The 23,979-nt window shown below is 46.6% G+C and overlaps 1 protein-coding gene across 1 annotated transcript in view; it reads right to left on the bottom strand.

The window, feature by feature from the left end:
- OSBPL3 (oxysterol binding protein like 3) overlaps positions 1-23,979 on the bottom strand; it is a 206,793-nt gene that overhangs the window by 12,853 nt on the left and 169,961 nt on the right. Inside the window, exons 18-20 of the mRNA XM_055143981.1 lie at positions 10,652-10,715; positions 5,993-6,071; positions 3,763-3,907 (exon numbers count right to left, since the gene is read on the bottom strand). Coding sequence (XP_054999956.1) covers positions 3,763-3,907; positions 5,993-6,071; positions 10,652-10,715 — 288 coding nt within the window. The remainder of the gene's footprint in view (positions 1-3,762; positions 3,908-5,992; positions 6,072-10,651; positions 10,716-23,979) is intronic.

The following is a 23,979-nucleotide window of genomic DNA, read 5'->3' as shown; positions in this document are numbered from 1 at the left end:
GGGAACAGTCCTGTGATCACTGCTGAAGATGCCCCCAAAAAACAAACAAAAATCCCCCAAGAAACCCTTGAGGTCAAAGAGCCAGAGATGTGGTGGCAGAGCACGTGCCTTGCACACGTGAGCCTCTGGGTCCAGCCCTCGGCACCATAAACAAACAAACAAAACCCACGTACAACTGAGCTAGTGAGTCGGTCTCAGATCCAGACCATTGTGGAGTGAGTACGGATGGTCGTGGGGCTGCCCCCGTGGATCTGCTTTTGAGTGGAGCCTAAACGGAACCAACCAGGTGTTTCACACGTCAGGCCTTTGTTCCAGGCTCCCCTCTGCTCCCCTGTTGTCTCTTTAGAGGGGCTACTCCTTGCGTGTGAGGGGTCGCCGTGGCCACCCTGGGCGACGCTGGGGTGGGGAGCAGGCAGTGCGAAGGTCAGACAAGCGCCCAAGCACGGGGGCCTGCTCCGGGCGCCTGCTGCCTCGTGCCTCTTGTCAGAGAGCTCAGACAAAGCTCTCAGCTGGGTGAGATTTTGATTTTACCCCAACCCATTGTCGGCTTGGTCAGTCTCTGGCTCTGCTGGACTCAGGAGACAGGAAGTCCACCCCTCTGTGTTTCCCAGCCAGGGGTGGCGCAGGGAGAGGCCGCAGGGAACCCCCAATCAACTCCTCAGCCGCCATTCGCTCCTGATCGTCATCGATGGCAATGGTTCCTTGAGGGGGGCAACGGTCAAGGATCACTGAAGGTGCGTGAGGTTTCCAGGGCCAGGGCGCCTTTACGGAGGAAGAGGAAGCAGAGAGGGGCGGGGGGAGGCAGCTGGGCAGGGAAACGGACCGGCCAGGCTGCGCATCAGACCAACCTCGTGGACGCTGCGACGCGCGTGAGCCGCCCCCGCAGCCCCGTTCCAGGCTTCAGGCCCCGGCAGGGCGCAGAGGCCAGCAGGGAGGGGTGGGAGGAGATGAGCGAGTGGGCCCACGGGCGGAGTGGAGCCGGAAGACCAGCTCGGCTTGTGGCTGACCAGACCGGGCGGGGAATGGAAGGATCTGGGGAGAGGGCTGGAGCCGAGGAAATGGAGCAGAGGAACCGGGTCCATGCGGCTAGACAGGACGGAGAACAAGAGGCTGGGAGGGGTGAGGCTGGAGAGGGTGAGTGAGTGAGTGAGTGAGTGAGTGAGTGAGTGAGTGAGTGAGTGAGTGAGTGAGTGAGTGTGTGTGTGTGTGTGTGTGTGTCTGTCTGTGAGAGTGTGTGTGTGAGTGTGAGGAGAGCTGGGTGTGAGGAGCAGACTAAGCACAACTGTTTTGGACCGGAGCGGGTTCCTCAGCAGTGCTCGGGGCCACCTGGGTGACACTGACAGTGCTTGGGAAGCCATAGGGTGCTAGGGACCAAACTCAGGTCTTGTGCGTGCCTGACATGAACTCTGGGCTTTGAGCTCTCTCCCCCAGAGCTGGGCAGAACTTTGTGGGTGTTGAATGGACGGGCGCTAGCTTTCCCCTAGAGAAACACAGAAGCAGTCCAAGGATTCGGCTCAATCACACTGAGAGGCCTGCGGGAGAGCTCAAGAAGCATAAACGCCTGCAGAACATGCAAGGAGACTGGGCTTGATCCCTGGCTTAATTTCTGCCCCCAACTTTATTTATTTGCTTTTTGGGTCACACCCGGCGATGCTCAGGGGTTACTTCTGGCTCTGCACTCAGGAATTACTCCTAGTGGTGCCTAGGGGACCATATGGGATGCTGGGGATTGAACCCGGGTTGATGTGCAAGGCAAATACTCTACCCGCTATACTATCGCTCCAGCCCGCCCAACATCATTTAAACACTGTGGTTTACAAAACTGTTCATGATGATTTTTTTACAGGCCTTCAATATTCCAACCCCAATCCCACCACCACTGTCATCTTCCCTCTACCATTGCCTCCATTTTCCCAATCACCCCTCAAGTCTGCCCACATTAATTTATTTTGTGGTTCTTGTTACCATGGCTAATGGAATGATAAAAATAATATTTCCGTAGAAGAAAATTTGTGAAAATTCTTGAATCTCACCCTGGGGACCTTAAGTCCTTGTCTGAGGGTTTGCTAAGCTGTTGTTGCTAGTTAAGCCTTCACCACAAGATCCTTTGAGCACTGCTGGGAGCAACCCCGAGCCCAGAGCCAGGTGTGACCCCGCCCACCGAAATGTGGTCTGATTTGGTGTTTATCCAGTGGTGGTCACACATATGTATCATAAATCTCTCTACTTTCAGTATTGTAGGATAACATAGCCTCAGTAGTTTAGGTTTATTGGGTTACTCCCGTTACAGTGCTCCTATTCCTCTTTGTTTATTTGTAGCTTCTTTCTTAGTGTTCTGTTGACTTGTAAATAATGTTTTTCTCTTCTCCTTGAGTCCTTTGCATAGTTTATTCAGAGCAAGTCCTTTTTGTATGGACACAGGAAGACTTAACAAATGTTATGCCTTTGTAACCTGGGAGTCATTTGACTCTACATGATATTTTCCTCCAGGGCATCTGTTCTCTTGACCTAAGCCTCAGCTGCCCTTACTTCCTAGCACCCCCAAAGCACGGTCCCGACGTGGGACAAGAAGGACCAAGGGCAAGCGGTGAGTTGTGTGCTACCCTGGCATCGAGATGGGCCTGGCCAAAGTGCCTAATGCTTAACTATAAGTTAAGAGCTTGATCATGGACAAATGCTGTCATGATCCAAACAGTGATACTAGATTTGGACCCTGCTAGGGTGAGGAATGATTAATCTGGCCTGAGTGCTGTGATCTGAGCCTGTGGCAAGATGTTGCCAGGAGAGCTGCCTTGCAAGCCTCAATGTATCCCTTGCTATGTCCTTACAAAAATAACTAGTATTAAGATGTTAATGAGTTCCTGGACTAAGGAAAAGAAAAAAACCTTAAGAGTGAGGAAGGGCTTTGGAGTGGCCTGCCCTCAGGAAGGGCTTTCTTATGTTGATTTGGCTACCTGGCTGGTTGTAGCCTAGAGGGCAAGGTGGGAGAGACAAGGAGGAGGAGAGAGAGAAGCCAGAGAGAGGCAGCAGTTGAGCAGTAGATCCAGAGAGAGGCCGGAGCTGGGAGTGCGGGAGATGAGAAAGTTTGAAGATTGAATAAACGGTAACTAATCAGCAACCAGCTTGGTCCTCGTTCTTTCTTCGCCTGTCCTTGACCACCGGCCGTCCCGATCCAGTCCACACACTGCGGTTCCAGAGCACCGAACGCGGGTGGTGAGACAGAGCCGCCCGGAGAGCCCTCGAGTGCACTCGCCCCTCGGCGAGCTTTAGTTTTTTACACAGTATTCCGAACTGGCTTCGGGGCCACTGAGGACACGAAGAGCGCGTGCCGCTTCACACACGCCAGGAGCTCTCTCACGTCCGTGAATGGGAGGTCTGTGTCCATTAAGGGACAGCTCTGCCTTCCGCCCTCCCCACCAGCTCCTGGACCACCAGCTCAGTCTTTGTCTCTGTGCCTGTCACAGCCATGGGTCCCTCAAACAGAAGCAGCCAGTGTGTGTGTGAGGGGGGGATGGGACACAGGAGAGGGGGCTGTCCTGCTAGGCACAGTGGCTTCAGACTTACCAGGTGGGAGCACGGAGAACTGCACCTGGTGAGGGCCTTAGGGAAACGAGAGTGGAGGGAAGTGGGGCAGGAGGGGGCGCTGGGACAGGGACCTCAACACTGCCTGTCTTCGAGATGCAAATGAAGGTGAAAGATTCCCCCAGGACCCTGTGTCCTGAGCCCGGGTCAGCGGTCAGCGTGCACAGGCCACCCAGTTACCTTTATGAAGTTCACTTTGCAGTGGCAGGAGTCGTCGCTCAGATTCTTGATGACGATCTCGCCATAGTGCTCGATCCACCGCTGCCCGCTTAGTATGTTATGGATGCAAGAGGTCACTTTGTTCCACTCAAAGTGATCCCCAAACCTGCAACACAGGGGAAGTGACACCCGATGAACAGCAAACACAAACATGCATCCATCTAGAAGTAGAGATAAAGTGTGTGTGCTGTGTGTGTGCATGTGTGTATGTGTTAGGGAATGTTCTTAGGAAGAAAATCACATCTGATTTGTGACTTAAAAAAACTTCCAGGGCTGATGTCTCCAGACTGTGAACTAAGCTTTTGCTCCATGCTCCACACTGCCCCAGGAAGGGAAATGATGCAACTTCCAACTTAAATCTCCCTGGACTTAATTACTAAAATACAGAAATCCTAAACCTAGACTTTATATCTTCATTCTCATCAGTGGAAAACTAATTATCAAATGTTTCCTAGTCAATAGGGCCGATTTTGGGGGGATAAACTCCAACAAGAATTAAATCACTTTAATAAGCCCTGTGGACTCTGAATTCAGCAGCGCGCAATTTACAAGTCCACGCCTGGTCACAGCAGCTGTGTGTCTTAAGAGAAGCCCCGAAGTGGACAGATGCGGACCCTCCGTGGCCATGCTGAATACAGGGGGTTACCGGGGCGCAGCTGAGCACGAGGGCGAGCTGGGGACGAGACTGTGTGAGATGGGAGAAAGAGCTCTGCTGTGTGATGGGGGTGTACGGCAGGCTAAGAAGCGGTCTCAGGGTTCCTGCTTGCCCTGGTGGACTGCAGGGAAGGGGTGTCCGACCACCGCATCCAGCAGGGGTCGCTTCCAGCACGAATGAACCTCTGGTTCCTGCCAGCGGGAAGCAGCACAGCTGGGGCCAAGGGGAGCACATGGACCGTCGCTGTCACCCGCACCCACGGGGCAGCGCGCTACGGAAGCCGCCAGCGGGGGGCGCTCGAAGCTCGCGAACTCCCGAATCAAGCCCCGTTCTAGGCGTCCCTGTGCTGGGGGTGACCTAAAGGTGCCAAGCTAAGAAAGGACCACGGAGGTGGGGAAGCTGCGTCCTTCCACCTCACCATGTGCTCGCTCTCTTCCCGCACCCAGGCATGTGTGCACAGGGGCCAACACGCCCCCAAATGATGAGCGTGTATTTATGGGCCTATAAACCCCGAGGTCCGTATGCCTTAGATGTTTTATAGTGAGAAAGGAGTCAGGTAGTACCTACAGAATTAAATAGTAATTACGGGGAAAATGTGAGTGAGAGCAAAGGCTTACATGGCCTGTTCTCTTTGCCAACTACTACTTTAAGTGCTCTACCTAGAAATAAAATCCATTTCATCTTCACAATCTATGAAATGATGGTTCTGCATCTCTCTTTTACGCATGTGAGAACTGCTGATCAGCAGCTGGCCCGAGTACTTGCAATCTTCTTTTTTTTTCTCCATCCACCCCCTGCTTTTCTGTGGGCTATACTCAGGGTTTACTCTTGGCTCCGTGCTCAGGGATCACTCCTGGTGGAGCTTGGGGCACCATATGGGGTGCTAGGGATCAAGCCCAGGTGGGCTACATGCAAGGCATATGCCTTACCTGCTGTACTAACTCTCTAGTCCCAAGATTTTTTTTTTTTGAGGTGGGGGCTTTTACAATTTCTCTGGGGGCCATACCCTGCGTTGCTCAGGGCTTACTCCTAGCTCTGTGCTCAGGGCAAGGCTCAAGGAACCATATGGGGTGTTGAGGATTGAATCTGGGTCAACTACCTGCAAGCCCATCGCTTTCCCTGATGTACTATCTCTCCAACCCCAGTACTCACCATTTGTAAGTGGCAAGAGTGAGCTAATCAGTCTTCGTAGCCCCCAAGCCCACATTCAGAAATACACTGCTTTATAAATGAGTATCAGTAAATTCCTCTCACAACCCCCAGCCCAGATCAAGGCCATAGTGGTCGAAAAGGAGCAGGTTAGCCCTGGGAGAAAAAAACAACAACCATTCTTCATTTTGTTGGTGAGTGGAAATGGGGTTTACACTGCCAGAATCTGGTATCCGGGAAGCATTTCCATTAGAGAGGAAGAACATGAGATGCTGCCGAAATGAAGGACACTGGAACCGAGTGTCCGAGACACTGAAAGCAAACATTCCCCGAGGGAGTGAGCAGCAGACCAAACGATACCAAGCTCCAGGCCGCAGAAGCACTTACACAGGCAGAGTGACGTGGGTTGTACCGATGGGAACAATTTCCATGGATTTGCCCCAGAATTTGTTTTTCCATCTCACATCTGAAACAAAACAGCCAATATTACGTCTTTAGTAGGAGCGGCAGTAGGTGGTTCAAAGAGCTCTTGGGCTGGATAAATGATCTATCACTTATTAGAAATAAGTCTTCATAATAAGATTAGCTACGGTTTAGGTTAACTTTTCATTCAACCTAAGTACAACTGAGTCCCTGGAAGCGAATGACGGAAATTAAAATTATAAGATGAAGTTCCTCTCGGACTGGCTTGGAGGGATGGATGGACTTGGAAGCAAAAGGGATGTGCAGAGGGAGGCAGGGATTGTGCTGAAAGGCACGTGGGATAGGCAGGAGGGAGGATCGAGAGGGGTGTGTGGCAGGCATGAGGAAAGGCCGACTGAAGGGGCCACTGAAACTGGGCTTTGAAGAGTGAGTACAATTACACAGTAGACAAAAAATAAAAGCAACTTGGGGCTGGAGTGGTAGTGCAGCATGTCGGGTGCTTGCTTTGCATGATGGTGAGCCGAGCGGTTCACCCTGCATCCCGCATGGTTCCCGAGCACTGCCAAGGAGAAATTCCTGAGTGCAGAACCAGTCCAAAAACAAAAACAAAAAATAAAAGCAATGCATTAGGCTGAAAGAGAGCCCCACCAGCTGGCGCATGCGCTCTGTAGGCAGGGGGCTCCATTCGGAGAAAACAAAAAGAAACCAAGACATCATTTATTCCGTTGGAGGCAGTTTGAAAGGAACAATGCTTGATCTGGGCTCGGGCTGTTTAGAGAGAAAGGCAGGATGGTCAGGGGCAGGAGAGAAGAAAGTTCGTGAGACAGAGAAATGGCAGGGTAAGATGCAGACTCTGCAGAGAGGGAGCACTGTGGAGCGTCGCACAGGGAAACCCAGGGGACAGGATGCTACAGGAGCTGCCCAGGGACAAGTGCGGACCAGGTGAAGTGTCAGTAGTGATGGGAACGGGAGGAAGGGGATGGCCCCAGAACCATTAAGGAGCTGTGGGACCGGGAGTGGGTAGAGTGTTTGCCTTGCACGCAGGCGACCCGGTTCAATCCCCAGCACCTCATCCGGTCCCCTGAGCCCACCAGGAGTGATCACTGAGCACAGAGCTTAGGAGTCTCCCCTCCTTGCCAAAAAAGAAAAAAAGACCAATACAAAAAAAAATAGAACTAGGTGAAAAATTAGCTGCAGATTATTAAAAAAGGGGAAATATTTGTTGGATGGTTTCATGATTTTCTAAGTGGTATGAACAGTGGTACTAATAGAAAAAACAGGGAATGGCATATGTCCACAGCCCCATTTGTAGGAAATATGCAGAGATGCCTTCAAAGGAACGATAGTACAGCATGTAGGGCGTTTGCCTTGCGCGCGGACAACCCAGGTTCGATTCCTCCGTCCCTCTCAGAGAGCCCAGCAAGCTACCAAGAGTATCCCACCCGCAGAACAGAGTCTGGCAAGCTCCCCGTGGCATATTCGATATGCCAAAAACAGTAGCAACAAGTCTCACAATGGAGACGTTACTGGTGCCCGCTCAAGCAAATCGATGAACAGGACGACAGTGCTACAGTGCAGAGATGACCCTTCTGGTTGCGTAGGGGGCCAGTGGAGGCCAGAGGCCAGGGTTTAGGGGAGAGAAGGACTGGAACTAGGAATCCCTTGGCCACATTCTGCATGGCCTCGTTTATATGCAATATGCAAACCGGACACATCTGAGTGGGGGGCAGCAAGATGAGGGAGATGGCCTGGGGGTAAACGAGGTTGAAGGAAGTTGTGACGTGGTGGAGCTGTGTGGCTCACAGGGTCTCTCTAGAGTGAGTACAAGGTGCTAAAATTAATTATGGTGATGACTGTAGCCTCTGCAAATATACTGACGGCCACGGAATTGCACCTTACAGTGGATTGTACTCATAGTACATAAAGTATAGCTCAATTGTTATAAAAAATAATTGACAGTTCAAAGCAAATACTGATAACAATACATTGCAGGACTTATAAAATACATAAGTAAAATGTACAGTGTCCATAATAGTGATTAGGAGAGAGGAAATGGAAATATACTTCTATAAAATTCTTTATCTTGGCAGAAGTCGGGGTGCGGGGGGATATTTCGTGCTCAGAGGCTACTCCTGACTCTGTGCTTGGTTGCTCCTGTCAAGTGCTCAGGGGATCATGCAGTGTTGGGGATTGAACATGGGCCTCCTGTATGCAAAGTCTGCACTCCGCAATTTAAACTATCTTTTTGACCCAACACTGGTAAGATTATGATTATTTTTTAAAATGCTATATTTTCTATTTGAAGGCAATTTTCTATTAATCAGTTCAAGATAGATCATGTGAATCTTAGACTAACAACTGAAAAATGAAACCAAAATGTACAGTTAATAAGTCAACCAACACCTTTACTATAGAATTATACACAGCTCAACTGAGGCAAGAGACAGGAAAAAGGAAAAGGGAAGAAAAGAACAGATGGAACCAACAGGAGGGGGCAGAGCAATGGTACAGCAAGTAAGGCATCTGCCTTGTATGCGGCTGACCTAGGTTTGCTCCCAGCATCCCATATGGTCCCCCAAGCACCACCAAGAGTAACTCCTGAGTGCAGAGTCAGGAATAACCCCTGACCATCTGTGAGTGTGCCCCCATGCCTCCCCAAAAAGATAAAAACAAATGGGAAAAAAATGAGGCCAGTTTTATTAGCACCACACTCTAACCAGCAGAACTAACCACCCAGGACCTAATTAAAAGGCCTGTCAGATTGGATTTTTCTAAAAGGCAAGATTTGGGCGTTGGGCCTCTGGGAACAAGTGAGACGATAGGGGGAGAAGTAGAAGAGGCAAAGGCAAAGGGCATCAAGAAGAAAACGGTAATGTCAGGGGCTCTGAGCACCCCTTCCCACGTCACAAAACACAGCAGGAAAGCAACCAAAAAATATTTAGAGGACGATGACTCTTAGCGATCCGAACATCTAGAGGTATTCTGAAAATTAATTCTGGAAGATTTCAGTTTTAAACTTTAACTTCAATTTTGAAGCCCCAAACTTAAACTTTAGTTGTCAAGATTCAAAAAGAAGCCACGGTCCTTGTGAACTTAATATCTCTGTCTGTCTGTCTGTCCTGCTTTTGCAGTGTTAGGGAGCCAAACTGGGCTTCACGTAGGCCAGGCTAGAGCTTCCCCACTGGGCTGCATCTCCAGCTGGGCACTTGCAACATCACCGCTGGGTCTCGAGGCTGCACCCCTGGGTCCCAGGCCCACATTCCATGTGGTCCCCGACTGGTTCCTGATGGAGCCTGGGGGAGAGTGAAACTGGAGCTTCCACACAAAGCACACGCCCCAGCCCTTTGGACCATCTCCCTGGGCCTGTGTCGTCACTCTACACCTATAATATACAAACTGCTGACTGGCTCAGGGCTGGGGACTGAAGGTGGGTAAAGAGGGAGGTATTTTGTTTTGTTTTTAAACAATATACCCTTCCGTGTTGTTTAACTTTTACTTTCTTTTTTAACATACGGCCATGTGAACAATTAGGTGGCACCCCTGTTAGCAGGAACACGTATTTAAAACCCATTGCTTTGAATCCCAGGATGCTCAACATTTTCCCCTATACTACATTCAATTTATTAATACATGAATAAGCTAGCAAGATAAATAAATCCATTTAGAAAATATGTGCAGCCTCATTTGTTCAAAACAATCCTTCTTTTCTCATGCACAAGACTAAATCTAGAACAATAATCCCCAAGTTAATAAAAAAAGGCCAGGGGCTGGAGCAATAGCAGAGCAGATAGGGTGTTTGCCTTGCATGCGGTGAACCGGGTTCAATTCCCAGCATCCCATATAGTCCTCTGAGCACTGTCAGGAGTAATTCCTGAATGCAGTAATTCCTGAATACACAGGAGTAACCCATGAGCATTGCTGGGTGTGACCCAAAAACCCAAAACTAACAAAACAAAACAAAGCAAAAAAAAAAAAAAACCCAAAACTCAAAACCAAGATCAGTAATGTAAAATGTTATTCTGAAAGTAAAATTTAAATTTTAAACAAGGAAATTCCTCTGTCACTCATTTTAGGATAAATAACTGTGAATATTTGGTGTTCCTTTAAGTTTAAGAGGCATTTCAAGTATTTGTAGAATAAGATAGAGAAAAAGTTGCAGGAATAAATGGTGGTGCCACATAAATATTGTGGTGTTTTATTTTTAAAGGAGTGATTAAATATATTCTTAAATCTTTATGAAATATATAAATACCAATTATTGATTAGAAAAGAGAGACAAGAGTATCAGTGTTACAGGTGCTTCTAATAGTGCCCAAATTCAAGGCCCTTTTAAAATTTATTTTATTTATTTATTTAGGTTTTAGGGCCACGCCCAGCAGTGCTCAGGGCTTACTCTTGGCTCTGCATTCACTATTACTCCTAGCAGTGCTTAGGATACCATATGGAGTACTTACAGGCGATAAAACTGCATGTAAGGCAAGCGCCACTTACAAGGCAAGCCCACTGAACTATCTCTCCAGCCCCCTCTTTCGATTTTAATAAACATTTACAATAACTCATGAGCATATATCTGTAACATTCCCCCAACATGATGGAGTTCAAATACATTCATTAGCACATTACCTTGCCAGAAAACAAAATTTCCAGACTCGGCGTGACAAGCAGAGATAGGTGGGTGGTGGCTGACCTGACGGAAGCAAAAAGCAAAACATCAAACAAAAATAATTAACTTTCACGGCATCTATTCCTGCTCTCTTGCATCCAGATGTCACACTATGCACAAAATGGTTAGCTGAATGAAAACTGGAGGAATTCGACAGCTCGGTCTTTGACAAGTGCTCCTGATGTGGTCAGCTCTGCCTGGGCCAAGCTTGTCAGGGGGAGAACCAAGAGGAGAGTTCAGTGGGGTGGGAGGGCAGGGCCAAGCTCTGAAATAAGAAGATGCAACAGGTCCCTGGAGGGCTGCCTGCACACATTCCAGTCAAACTCCATTAGCAGCCCTGAAAGTACCTGCAAATGTTTCTCTTAAGATGTCGAACCAAAAATATTTTTAAACTCAACTTCTCAACAATACAAAAATGCTCATTGATTCAGCAGATTTAACTCTTGAAAATGGTATCACAAAGTCTACCCTCTTTTTGAATTACCTTTAAGAAGATTAACCCAGGGATTGGAGACATAATACAGGGGTTAAGGCACTTGGCCTTGTCCGCCCTGGACCCTGACAATGCCAGTGGCCCTCCAGCACCACCAGAAGTGACCCTTGGGCACAGAGCCAGGAATAGCTTCTGAGCACTGCCAGGTGGGTGTTGCCCAAATTCTCCCCCCCAACCCAATAAAGAAATTAAAAAAAAAAAAGAACAAATCTAAGGGTTTTTAGGTTTTAGTTTAAAGAAAACAATAATTTTTCTATAAGATCTAAATTAATTACTGAAGAAAAATTATTAATTGCTAAGAACAAAAATCATGCAGTTTTTGTTCAAGGAAAAAAATGATCTGAACACTTATCGCTGTGTCCTGGAAAAAGAGAAACTCTGGTGTACCAGAACCCAGCAACAGCCGTCTCTGCCTTTCCCCACGGGGTCATTCTCCTGCGTTATCACTAATGAAAGAGAAAGAGAAAACGCTCCGCAGCGGTGAGATTTCCTCATTGTCCTAGCGACAGCCCAGGCCGGCTAGGGGCTGTGGGTTCCTTACTGTCATCGGGTGAGACTGCCGTCAGGAGGGCAGTGGTGCTCCCAGAGACTTTCCCGCCCTAGCTGCTCCTGGGGAAGGTCCGAGCATCGAACCCCCAGCCCTCCAGTAGCAAGAGATGGGCATGAGGAAGGTTCGAGTCATGCCTTTAACCAGTAAAGCAAGCACTGGTGGCAGGGGCTCGTAAACCCCAGCACCTGTGAACCGTGGTCCCCGCAGCTCATCGGCACCCTCTGAGCCTCCCCCAGTGCAGAGGGAGAGGAGGCAGGGCCATCCCTGTCCCCAGACTGGAGCATATTGCAAAGGAGGTAATTATTGGCCAGAACAACTGTATCCCAGAGAGACAAGGGCGGTGGCTCGGGCTTGATAATGAATTGGACACTTTTCCTTGCTTCCGTTTAATTTATTCTTGTCTGAAGGGTGGGATGGGGATAGGGCTGGGTCACTCAGGCCTTTGCAGCCTCTTTGAGTTTCACCTATTCCTTTATAAAAGGAGATCTGAGGCTCGCTCTGGCTTCAAACAGTGCTCGGGGGCTCTGGTTCAAATCTCCGGTAGCACCACATAGAATCTCATTCTCTCTCTCTCTCTCTCTCTCTCTCTCTCTCTCTCTCTCTCTCTCTCTCTCTCTCTCTCTCTCTCTCTCACTCTGAGGTGGGGGAGGGGGTCATACCCAACAATGTAGCAATGTTCTGGAGATAAGTAAGGTAAATAATGCCCTACCCACTGTACTATCGCTCCACCCCCAACATACATACGACCTCTTGAGCACCACCAAGGTCACTCCTGAGCACAGAGCCAGGGTTAGCCCTTGACCACTATCAGGTGTAACCTGCCTCTCCCGCAAACAAAACAAAACAAACCCAAAATAAAACCACCAAGTGCTCAGGAGCTATTCGTGGCTCTATGCCAGGGATCATGCCCGGTGGTTGTCAGGGAGACCATACATAGTGCCAGGGATCAAATGAGCATTGGCTGCAGGCGAGGCAAGTGCTTTACCTCCTGTACTACATCTCTGGTCCAAAACTGGGCACTTTTATTGATGTACCCAAATATAAACATTTAAGCAAAATACTGAAGCTAAAAATAATAAATTTCTTCCATAATATTTCAAAGACTCAAGGATAAATAAAATGTCCATATGGATTATAAAAGCCCTATTATACTATAAACTATACACAAATTTCATAAAAATCTTTTACCTTATAAAACTTATTGTGTGAAATTAATGAATCTATGCAGACCACCTTTAGATGGACTCAAAGGAGTTCGATAAGTGGATGAATCTTAATGTTCAAATAACAATAGCACTGTTAGCACTGTCGTCCTGTTGTTCATCAATTTGCTTGACCGGGTACCAGTAATGTCTCTATTGTGAGACTTGTTGTTACTGTTTTTGGCATATCAAATGCACCATGGGTGGCTTGCCAGGCTCTGCCGTGTGGGTGGGATACTCTCCGTAGCTTGCCGGGATCTCCGAGAGTGGCAGAGGAATCGAACCTGGGTCAGTCATGTGCAAGACAAACGCCCCACCCACTGTGCTATTGCTCCAGTCGCTAAATAACAATGATTCCACTTAATTTTTCCCTGCTTAAAATGGTCTTGTAGAGACTCACATCCCACCACCACCAATAAGCCACCAGCACGTTAATGCCCGGCTTCACAGCTTCATGACGAAGACTTGGAAGAGATGCCAAGCTGATGAAACTCACAGGCACACTGGTCTTCTGGCTGAAAACACTGAGGTGCTGAATCCCCACCTTGCCGTAGCCCCAGAAGCTGCACCCACACCCCACAACTGCCACCATACAAATGACCCAACCTTACTATTTCATGACAAATATCTGAAGAGACACCAAGAGGATGAAACTCCCAGGAACACAGGTCTTGGAGCTCCTGGAGTGTGTGATGTCACATACAGGGTTGCGAGACACCTGCACATGCCACAAGACTGACAACCCAGTAGGGGCACAGACAACTGGACGGGAAAGTAGAACAGTAGCCTACTATAAGCCAAAACAATAACACAGAAGGTTCAACTTGCAACAAAACAGCTCAGTGAATCCTCAGACAATGACTTTAGTAACTCCATTGTGAGAGATAACAATTTTCACAAACTTTACTGATAATTCCACTTATCATTTTGTTGTGACATGCAATTTAGAGTGAATTAGTGTGTGTCTGCCAAGGGTGCAGATTTGGCCTGGGTGAATGGGAAACTGGGGCCAATGTGGAGGAAAGATCAGCTGGTAATGAGATTAGTGTTGGAACACTGAACACCAGAAACAACTGCATTATGAACAATTTTGTAAACCATGGTGTTCAAATAAAGTTTTTTTTTTTTAAAGCAGAGCACTGATGGTCTGGGAACTGAGAACAAAAGGTTAGGGAAAAATGAATGACAAGAACACTTTAAAAAAATTTGGGGTGAGAGGGTGAAGAATATGATAATTATATATATATTTTTAATTGAATCACCATGAGATACACAGTTCTAATACCCATCCCTTCACTAGTGTACATTTCTCATCACCAATGCCCCCAGTATCCCCCAAGTCCCCCAAACCTCCCATGGCACCATGGCACCATGGCAGGAACTTTTCAACTTTTCTTCCTTCTCTCTCTCTCTCTCTCTCTCTCTCTCTCTCTGTCCCCCCCCAACCTTTTTGGGGATTATTGTTTGCAATATAGATGTTTGTTCCTTTACCTATTTTCAGCACACAGTTCTGACCCAGAGTGATCACTTCCAACTATCTCTGTCATAGTGGTCTCTTCTCTATACCAACTGCCTCCTCCCCCAGCCCTTGAGGCAGGCTTCCAACCATGGACCAATCCTCCTGGCCCTTATTTCTTGTTCACTATCTTAACTGTGATGGTAGCTGTATAAATGTGTACATATGTAAAAATAGACCAAATTGTACAATTTACACGTGTGATCTAAAATACAACAGTTCTATACCAATAAAACAGTTATTGGGGGGAGGGGGAGGAAGGCCTTGAGTTTTTGGTCTGTTTTTAAAGGCCAACATAAACCAAGAATGATTTATTCACTACACATTGTTTTAAAGTGGTTTACGAAGCTTTCTGGGGAAATGAACGACTGATTTGTTTCTTTGATACATTTCTTAACAAAAGGTCTTTGTTCGGGGGCCGGAGCGATAGCACAGCGGGTAGGGCGTTTGCCTTGCACGCGGCCGACCTGGGTTCGATCCCCGGCATCCCATATGGTCCCCCAAGCACCGCCAGGAGTAGTTCCTGAGTGCAAAGCCAGGAGTAACCCCTGAGCATCGCTGGGTGTGACCCAAAAAGCAAAAAAAAAAAAGCAAAAAAAAAAAAAAGGTCTTTGTTCATGAAACTCTTTTTTTGGGGGGTGGGTGCCCACATCGGTGGTGCTTAGGGGTTACTCTAGCTCTGTGCTCAAGAGTTACTCCTGGCAGGGCTTGGGGGATTGAACCCCCAATCAATGGGGTAGGCCGTGTGCAAGGCAAGTGTCTTCCCCACAGTGCTATTGCTCCAGTCTCTAATGAAACATGTCCAACGCAGCTACCCTGTGCTGTGCAGAGGCACGGAATGAGGGAACAAGAGCTTCTGGAATCTCAGACAGACACATGCCCTTATCACGCAATGCCATTACCACCTCTATGATCTTGAATGGTCACTAGATCATCTTGTCCTTCATGACCTTATCTATAAATCAGGGCTACAGATATACAGCACTAACAGCAACTAAAAAAGGACAATACAGGTACAGTGCCAGTGTCCTAGCTGATATGGAGGAGACAAGGACTGAAGTTTAGGTCTTTTTCATGAGCATATTTCCACTTACTGCTCGTGACAACCACAAGTCTCTTTAACTGTCCTTTTATGAATTATGAAACAAGGCTTCTGACCAGTCAAGTACCTACTCAATGCCACATAGCTAAGTGACAAAAGCAGCACTTCAAGTGGAGGTCCTGTCTTCCAATCTTAGATTATTTCCCAGATGTCCCAGTAACCTTTCCCATCTATGGCTGACCTCAAAGTTGGACTCTAGTTTCTCCCCACCCCATTCAGGTTCTGTCTCAGAGCTATTTAAAGAATTTCCGAGTCTGACCTTTGCAAACTCTTTGATTTTCATTTATTTCTTTGTGAAGGGAGGCCTGAAGATCCCTCTGGCTCTAAATGTACTATTTCTAACATCTGTTCTCTACGTCTTCTTCAATCCTACATCAGAGGGGGCAATGGATGCCAGCCAACCAGAAAAGATTATTCTAAGGCTTTGAATGATTTGAATGTCCATGAAAAGGGAACTAGTGACTAATCATTTAATCTTTATTGATGGCAATCTCTCTCTCAACTCTACCAGAGAATAATGAGCACAATCTAACCTGACTGTGTTGGCTGTGGGATTTGGCTGACTTTTCATCTCATTACGTCTTATCACAGACACTTCAAGGCAAGAGATTTCAAGTTTGAGTCTAAATGGACCCAGCCCCAAGCAGATACTGTCCATAATCCCATACGTGCTTTCTGGCACTCCTTTCCATCCCCTTAGAATAAAAAAAAATTAATAATAAAATAAAAGTCATTTCTATTCCCCTGCCTTCCTTCATTTTTCCCTCCTTTCCTTTCTTCTGTGAACTGAACCCAGAGCTTCACGTATGCAAGGAAAGCACTCTATAACCGAGCTATATTCCTGGCCTGAAATAAAATTGTTTCTGACTGGCAAGGATTCTCCAACATCCAGGAAATCAGTAGATGTAGCTTTTACTATGCAAGTACTTATGTATCTTTCTACCACACCCAAATTAAGGAGCCCTCCCTAGTAGAAGGAACTCTTGTAATAGAGGTATATATCTGAGGCCTTACAGAAGAGTCTGACAAGCTCCCTGTGACATTCGATATGCCAAAAACAGTAACAATAAAAGGTCTCATTCTCCTGACCATGAAAGAAGAAAGAAGCCTCCAATTGTTGGGAAAGATGAGTAAGGAGAGGCTGCTAAAATCTCAGGGCTGGGACGAATGGAAACATTAGGATTTACCGCTCGAGTAACTCGATGAACAATGGGAAGACAGTGATATAGTGATACTGTGATCTGAGGCCTGCCTTTCCTCATCTTGACCTAAGCATTGTTCATTTTGAATACACTTAATGGAAGAGGTAGATGGTAAGGGGAGAAGTAGATGGGACAGGGGTGAAGTTCAAGGTTTGTGTCTTTTGTCTGTTTCCAGGTGAAAGATAATGACCTCTTAACTACATCGTGTCTGCAGCTGTCCAGAAGCATAAGCAAGTTGCCTGAATTGCAGGGGGCAGTGCATAGGAAGAGAGATTGGGTGCAGGTAAATGTCACCCACTGGCCGTGCCGGGGACCATACAGCCAACCCTCCCATGGCACTCAGGCACTGTCCTATGTACCAGGATACCTATGAGAAATGAAGCAAAATATTTTTTGTTGTTTCTGTTTTGCTGGGAGTCACATTGGTTTGACGAATGGGGGTTGAGCATTCAGGGTCAGGGATCAAACCCATGCCTCCATGCGCAAAGTAGGCACTCTAGCCCTCGGCGCCATCTCCCTGGCCCCAACATACAATATTTTGTTGTTGTTATTGTTGTTGTTGACTTGGAGCCACACCTAGTGGTGCTCCGGGGGCTGAGCCCGGTGGTGCTCAGAGGACCAGAGCAGTGCCAGGATTTGAACCTGGGTTGCAACTGCAGCCACATCCCAAGCAAGGGCCTCAACCTTGATATCATCTTTCCAGATCCCCAAAACACGATCTTTTTTTTTTTTTCTGATGTATGTTTGGATTTGAGGGCCACAGCTAGCTATGCTCAGGGCGCCCGCCTGGCTCTGTGCTCAGTGATGACAACTAATGCTTTGCTCTGGGGACCTACTTGTGATGCCAGGAGTGGAACCAGGTTCAGCTGCGTGCAAGTTGAGCACCTTAACTGTGGGCTGCATGCAAGGCAAGTGCTGCAACCCCTGTACTATCTCTGCAGCCCTCAAAACACAACCTCACAGAGTTTACATCCTACCATGGACGCAGATGAGAGAAATGATACACACCTATCTGAGTGCACAAGTTGGGGGACGCATCATATTTAGAAGAAGTCTAGGGGGATGGTGAATGGCAGGTGCTATTCCAGGCAGGTGGGAGGGCGGGGTTCTATGGTGGAAACTCCAGAGACCACGAGAAATAAGGAAGGCAGCTCTGCTGCTGCTGGGGAGAGTGCAAACGGCCCAGCCCCTGGCCAGGACTTGTGAATGTGCCCATTGCTCTAGGACTCTGGCAAAAGCTGGTGGCGAGGGTTAGGCTGAATGAGTGACAGGGAAGGGGCACAGCTGGGGGGTGGTAGTTTGGAGGGCCCTGGGGGCCACATGAGAACTTGGGATTTTATTCTATGGTTCTTAGAGAGTCCCTGGAGCTCTTCAGAGCAGAGGATGCTTCTTCATGAAGCACTCCCTGTGGGTGACAGAGGAGGAATTAGCTATGGAAACAGGAAACTAGTTAGTGAATCTATTACAATTCACCACCTTGGGCTCAGTGGAGGTCAGCAGCTGTAGGGGGCGGTAGTGAGAACGGCTAGGCCTCTCTCCAGGCAGGGTCCAGGATCTGTTGATTGACAGGGAGTGGATTCTGAGAGAAAGAACTATGAAGGACGATACCAAGGATACTGGTCTGATTTGGAGGAGATGGGGCTCTCTCGTCTCCTACACTCAGAGAAAATCACTTTTGGATGAAAACACATGGCTTCTGGCTAAACAAACCAATAAGGAACACACTGAGCAATGGCTTGACCTAGAAATTGAGAAGCAATGTTTTCATGGTTTTATATTTGACTAATTGCTGGCTTCACTTCAATAGCTTGAGTTTCCACCCCAGTGATGTCTTTAAATAGCAGGAAGAACTCCGTCTGCTAATGGAGGAGAGGAGTATTCAAAGGTGATATGTCTAGGCAGAAAAGGGACGGGTGTGGCAGTTGTAAGTCGGCTCAGGAACACAGAGCGTTGGGAGAGCTTCCATGAGTCACAGAGCAGGGGAAGGCGTGAGCCAGCGAAGCAAATGAAAACACACTTCCATGGACTCTCTTACATTTTAGTGACTTTCAGTAATTTCATTCGGCTTTTCTGACACAAATCACCACAGAATGTGGCCGGGTGGCAAGTGGTTAAAATGATGTGAACAGCCCTCTGACGACTCAGGTTCCAGGTAATTAGGAAACACCACTTTCAGATAATAGCTTAATCACATATCCTGGAGACACAAAATCTTTCCCCAAGGAACAGAAGAAGTGAATCTCACTGAAATGAGTTTTCTGATCGAGGCAGCCTCTGTGAGACTCGACCCTGCCTGTCAGCCACGCGTGGAGGCGGGCAGGCGAGGGCCTAATGGGCAGGAGGGCCCGTCCCTGAGGAGAGACAGGAAATTCTTTCTTCCTGAATTTGCCCCTTGCGGACTGATTTAGAAAGCTAAGGCTGAATCAGATTTCTGGGCACAGAGGAAGCTCCTCCGCTGAAGATGTGGAACCACCTGAGAGTTGGGACCTCTGATGGGGAGGTTTGTGATCTGTCTCTCCTTCACAGCTGTCATTCCCTGGTCCACAGTGGCTCGAAACAAAGGCCTGTGTGGTTTAAGGAAGAAAGTATGTGATGCTGACAGTCAAAAACCCATCATCATGAAGGGTACACAAAAAGGCCATTTTTATACCAGAAGCCAGTGCCTCCTGCAGCAGTGCTCAGTAACTAACAGGAGAGACTCCAGAAGAGGCCAGAGAGCAGAGGCCGCCTGAATGGAAGGGTGGAACGCAGAGGAGTGGAAACGCCAGTGCTTTTTGCTTCAGTTTCCCTCTGTAATTCATTCACATCTCACCTGCCACAAGAGGCAGGGACGACAGGTGTTCTGAACGTCGGGTCACACCCTGTACAAGTTCGGAAAGCATCAGGCTTTTCCTGCAATCCTAATACTTAATTGTCTGTGGGGAAAATTTGAACAGCGAATGCCTCCTCTGATTTCTGATCACAAAAGGAGTCATGGTGGTTTCTTATTTTGGAGGCTTTAGATCAGCAACGGCATTTGCAGGTAGTGATAGAGCTAAATTTGGTAAAACAGCAATCACTTCATCTAGCTTCCTTGGCTACTGACCACCCCGAACACCTAGATACTCACCAGGCCCATAGTCAAAGATGCCAAGACTTGGAGGAAAGAGAGAGGTATTGCTTTTCAAGTCATGGAATTTCTGTTGTCTTGAAAACTTAGTAGTTAACTGAATTATCCTGGCTTCTTTTCAGGTTCTTTTGCTCATTGACGTAATTCCTGTAAATATCCCCATACGGATAAATTCTACCCTAAAATATTAACTTGGAGATCCTCGCAAGGATATTGTATCACTTGATATCCTGTACTCATTGAGTTATGAGCAAAAGGCAGAATGGTGAGGGAAGATGTGATAGGAGAGGGAGATAGAAGACAGATTTTTCTAGTACCATAAGGGGTTGTGTTTTATAGAGTGCCACTTCTATGTGAAACAAGTTCATAATGCATTAGAACTCTTACAGGACAATGATAATCTGTACAAAGCCATTGCTCATCTAAAGCCTCCAAAAGAAGAAATTACAATAACTCCTTTTATGATCAGAAATCAGAGGATGCATTAACTGTTCAAATTTTCCTCACAGGCAATAATCTGTAGCACTGTCGTACCGTTTATCATCGATTTGCTTGAGCGGGCACCAGTAACGTCTCCATTGTGAGACTTGTTACCGGTTTTGGCATATCGAGTACGCCATGGCTAGCTTGCCAGGCTCTGCAGTGCGGGCGGGATACTCTCAGTAGCTTGTGGGGCTCTCCGAGAGGGATGGAGGAATCGAACCCAGGTTGGCCACGTGCAAGGCAAATGCCCTACCCGCTGTGCTATTGCTCCGGTCCAAAAGAAACAAAAACGACAACTATCTGAAGTCACAGAAGTGAAAAAATTCAGCCAGGTTTTGAAAGGATCTCAAGACATAGAAGAGAAAGTGATAGAGAGTGGGTTTTCCATTTCATAGTTACTGCAGGCAGGATGCGACACCTCAGGCACTTTGAGGAGCAAGAGTACATTTGAAATGTGACATGTTGGTCTTCAATAATCAGGGGAGTCACCTACCATCTCTTCAGAGACTCATAAATAAACCTCGAAAGAGATCAGCCAGCCACAAAAATTTCTTGGGTACCGATTTCTGCTGAGACTTCTAGTGAGATCCTGGGAGGGGGCGAAGCTAGCTCCTGCCCTACCAAAGCCCCAGTAGCCGCTCCCACACCCCAAAGCCCTCCCCACGCCTCCAGCCAGACCGCCCAATTAAATATTCTGGGTTTTCTGGAGTGACATCTCCAAACTCTGCAATACTTCTATCCCCTCGGTAGTAGCATATCAGATTGGATGGAATGTAATATAGAAGCCAACCAACGGAGACTAACAAAACCATAAATGCAGAAGTCTGAACTAGCAACAACTTAGTTAACTCAGACAAGGACTTAATGTCCCCATGGAGATATACAATTTTCACAAATTTTCTCCTATGTAAGTATTGACATGCTGTGGTAACAAGCAATATAAAATAAATTATCGTGGGCCTGCTGTGGGACAGGCTTGAGGGGTGGTTGGGAAAATGGAGACAAAGATGGAGGGTCACAGTGGTGGTGGGACTGGTGTTGGAATAGTGACTGCCTGTCACAAATCATCATGAACAACTTTGTAGACCATGGTATTTAACTAAACTGGGGGCAAAATCAGGAGATTTTGAGGCCATTACCACAATTATAAATTAAAGGAAGTACTAGAGCACAGTGGGTAGGGCATTTGCTCTGCACATGGCTGACCCAGGTTCAATTCCTCCGTCCCTCTTGGAGAGCCCGGTAAGCTACAGAGAGTATCCCGCCTGCACGGGAGAGCCTGGCAAGCTCCCCGTGGTGTATCCAATATGAAAAAAACAGTAACAAGTCCCACAATGGAGATGTTACTGGTGCCCGCTTGAGCAAATCGATGAGCAACGGGACGATGAGCTACAGTGCAATGCTACTCTATAAATTCAGTAATTAAAGAGTTAGGAAGCAAGGGTGGTGGGAAGGTTGTAACGAACTTTACATATGAACTATGCATAATAATTACCTCACTAATGTGCTTTTTATTATAAAAGAGGAATTAAATTCAAAAGAACTAGGTTTTAATAGGAAACTTGTATCAAATATTGAAGATTCAGACTTCTGATATTAGCTTCATAAACTGCCAAAATTGATAATAGTTTTAGATTTATTCAAAATAACTTCCAATATATATTATCCCTGAAAATTTTAAGAAATAAAGTTGCTATTAAATGTTAAAATATTAATTATTTTAGCACTAATATTTTAATCAATGGACAAGATGGTCCATTCTAAAAATAAATCAATTTAGATGAATCCTGATTTGAACATTGAATCAGGGAATAAAAGTGAAATATCTATTACAGCTACATTAAAAACAATGAAAAATATGCCAATAATAAATGAATATATATGAAATATCAAATTAATAAAATCTATTTTAAAGAGCCAATTATAAATTTTAGAACTAAAAATGGTACTACCTGAAATTTGAAATTCTCTACAGTTAACAAAATAGAACTAATAAGAGAAGAATGAGTAAACTTGAAAATAATGAAAGAATTTCCATTATTACTCTTCCCTCTCACATTTTATGTTTTTTAGGAATCTAACTACTTCAAAGTGTGTTTTCTTTTTTTTTTTTTTCTGAAAGTCCAAAGTATTTCTTGAAGGACTGGTTTACTGGTGATTTAACAGATGCTCTTCTGAAGATCTTTTTTATTCCTTCTTCAAATCTGAGTAACAGGCTTGCTGAGTACAATATTCTTGGTCAGGAGTCTTTTCCATCCCACATTATGTATACATTTTATCATTTTTTTCTAGCCTGTATAGTTTTTGATGACTGTTTATGGGTCCCTTATAAGTAACTCTTTGCTATCCTTTTGTTGTTTTCAGGATTTTAGAGAATTTAGGGAAGGGGGTCTTCAAGTAGTGTTCTGGAGGGTTGGAGCCCTACTCGGCCACCTGGACCAGACGGTTTAGTGCTGAGGCTCAGTGCTGCTTGTGTTCAGTGGCGCTAGGGACCACCAGGTTCACAATGGTGACGTTGGGGACCAATCTGGCCACAATTGGTGGTGATGGGCGGGAAGGGGTTGGTGGTAAGAACATGTGGTACTATGGATCAAAATTTGGCCCTTGGGGTTAAAGCCCTGAGCTCCAGCCCGATGAGCTCTCTCCCTATCTTTAATTTTCACCATTTCAATTGTAACATGAATAGTAATTATATTTATAACTTGTATGTGTTCTCTATTTGGGTTTATTTTGCTTGGAACTCTTTGAGCCTCCTGAATCTAGATGTCTGTCTAAGCCTTTCTGAGCTTGGGGAAGTTCTTTGCTATTATGAACGTTGTTCTCTTGATGTTGTCCCACATCTAAGCTTATCTGATGTGAATCTCCCCTTGAAAGACTCATGTATTCTGCATGTATTAAAAGAACCAACCCTCTGACGGCCTGAGGTCACCTTCCACACAGATGAAGGGCCCGTCATGATGAGGACTGACAGCCTTAGCAGGGGGAGGCAAGCGGGAGGCCTCAAGGCTCCCTGATGGCTGACTTCTGTTCCTGACTGCCTTCAAACCACTTGAATGAGAAGCTCTACTATATCTTATCTGAATACTCCTCTTATTACCCTTCAGACTCTTTATTAAAAAGAAAGTTATAAACAGGTCCTAAACATTTACTATGCTCACTGTAAATAATTCATGTATCAGAGTATTTTTTTACTCAGGCCTCATTGCGTCTGTGGAGCTAAGCAACCACACTCCTATTTCATAGATAAAGAAATAACTGGGGCTCATAAAGTGTAAGTTGTTTATACAAGGCCATATAGTCAGTAAGGCTCAGCTTTAAAAATGGATCTACAAGGGATGCTAGAGAGATAGGACAGTGCATAGGGCATTTGCCTTGCACACAACCAACCAGGATTCGGTCCCCGGTATCCCATATGGTCTCCTGAGCACCATCAGGAGTAATTCTGGAGTGCAGAGCTAGGAGTAACCCTTGAGCAGCGCCTGGTGTCCAGATTCAATCCCCGTCATCCCATATGGTTCCCCAAGCACCACCAGTAGAAATTCCTGAGTGCAGAGCCAGGAGTAACCCCTGAATATTGCCTGGTGTAATCCCTCAAAATAAATAATGTGGGTCTACATTACACTAAACATTC

Source organism: Sorex araneus, chromosome 1 (assembly GCF_027595985.1).
Source record: "Sorex araneus isolate mSorAra2 chromosome 1, mSorAra2.pri, whole genome shotgun sequence".
NCBI classification, from domain to species: domain Eukaryota; kingdom Metazoa; phylum Chordata; class Mammalia; order Eulipotyphla; family Soricidae; genus Sorex; species Sorex araneus.
The sequence above is the reverse complement of the archived record's forward strand: the minus strand, read 5'-3'. Positions and strand labels throughout refer to the sequence as shown.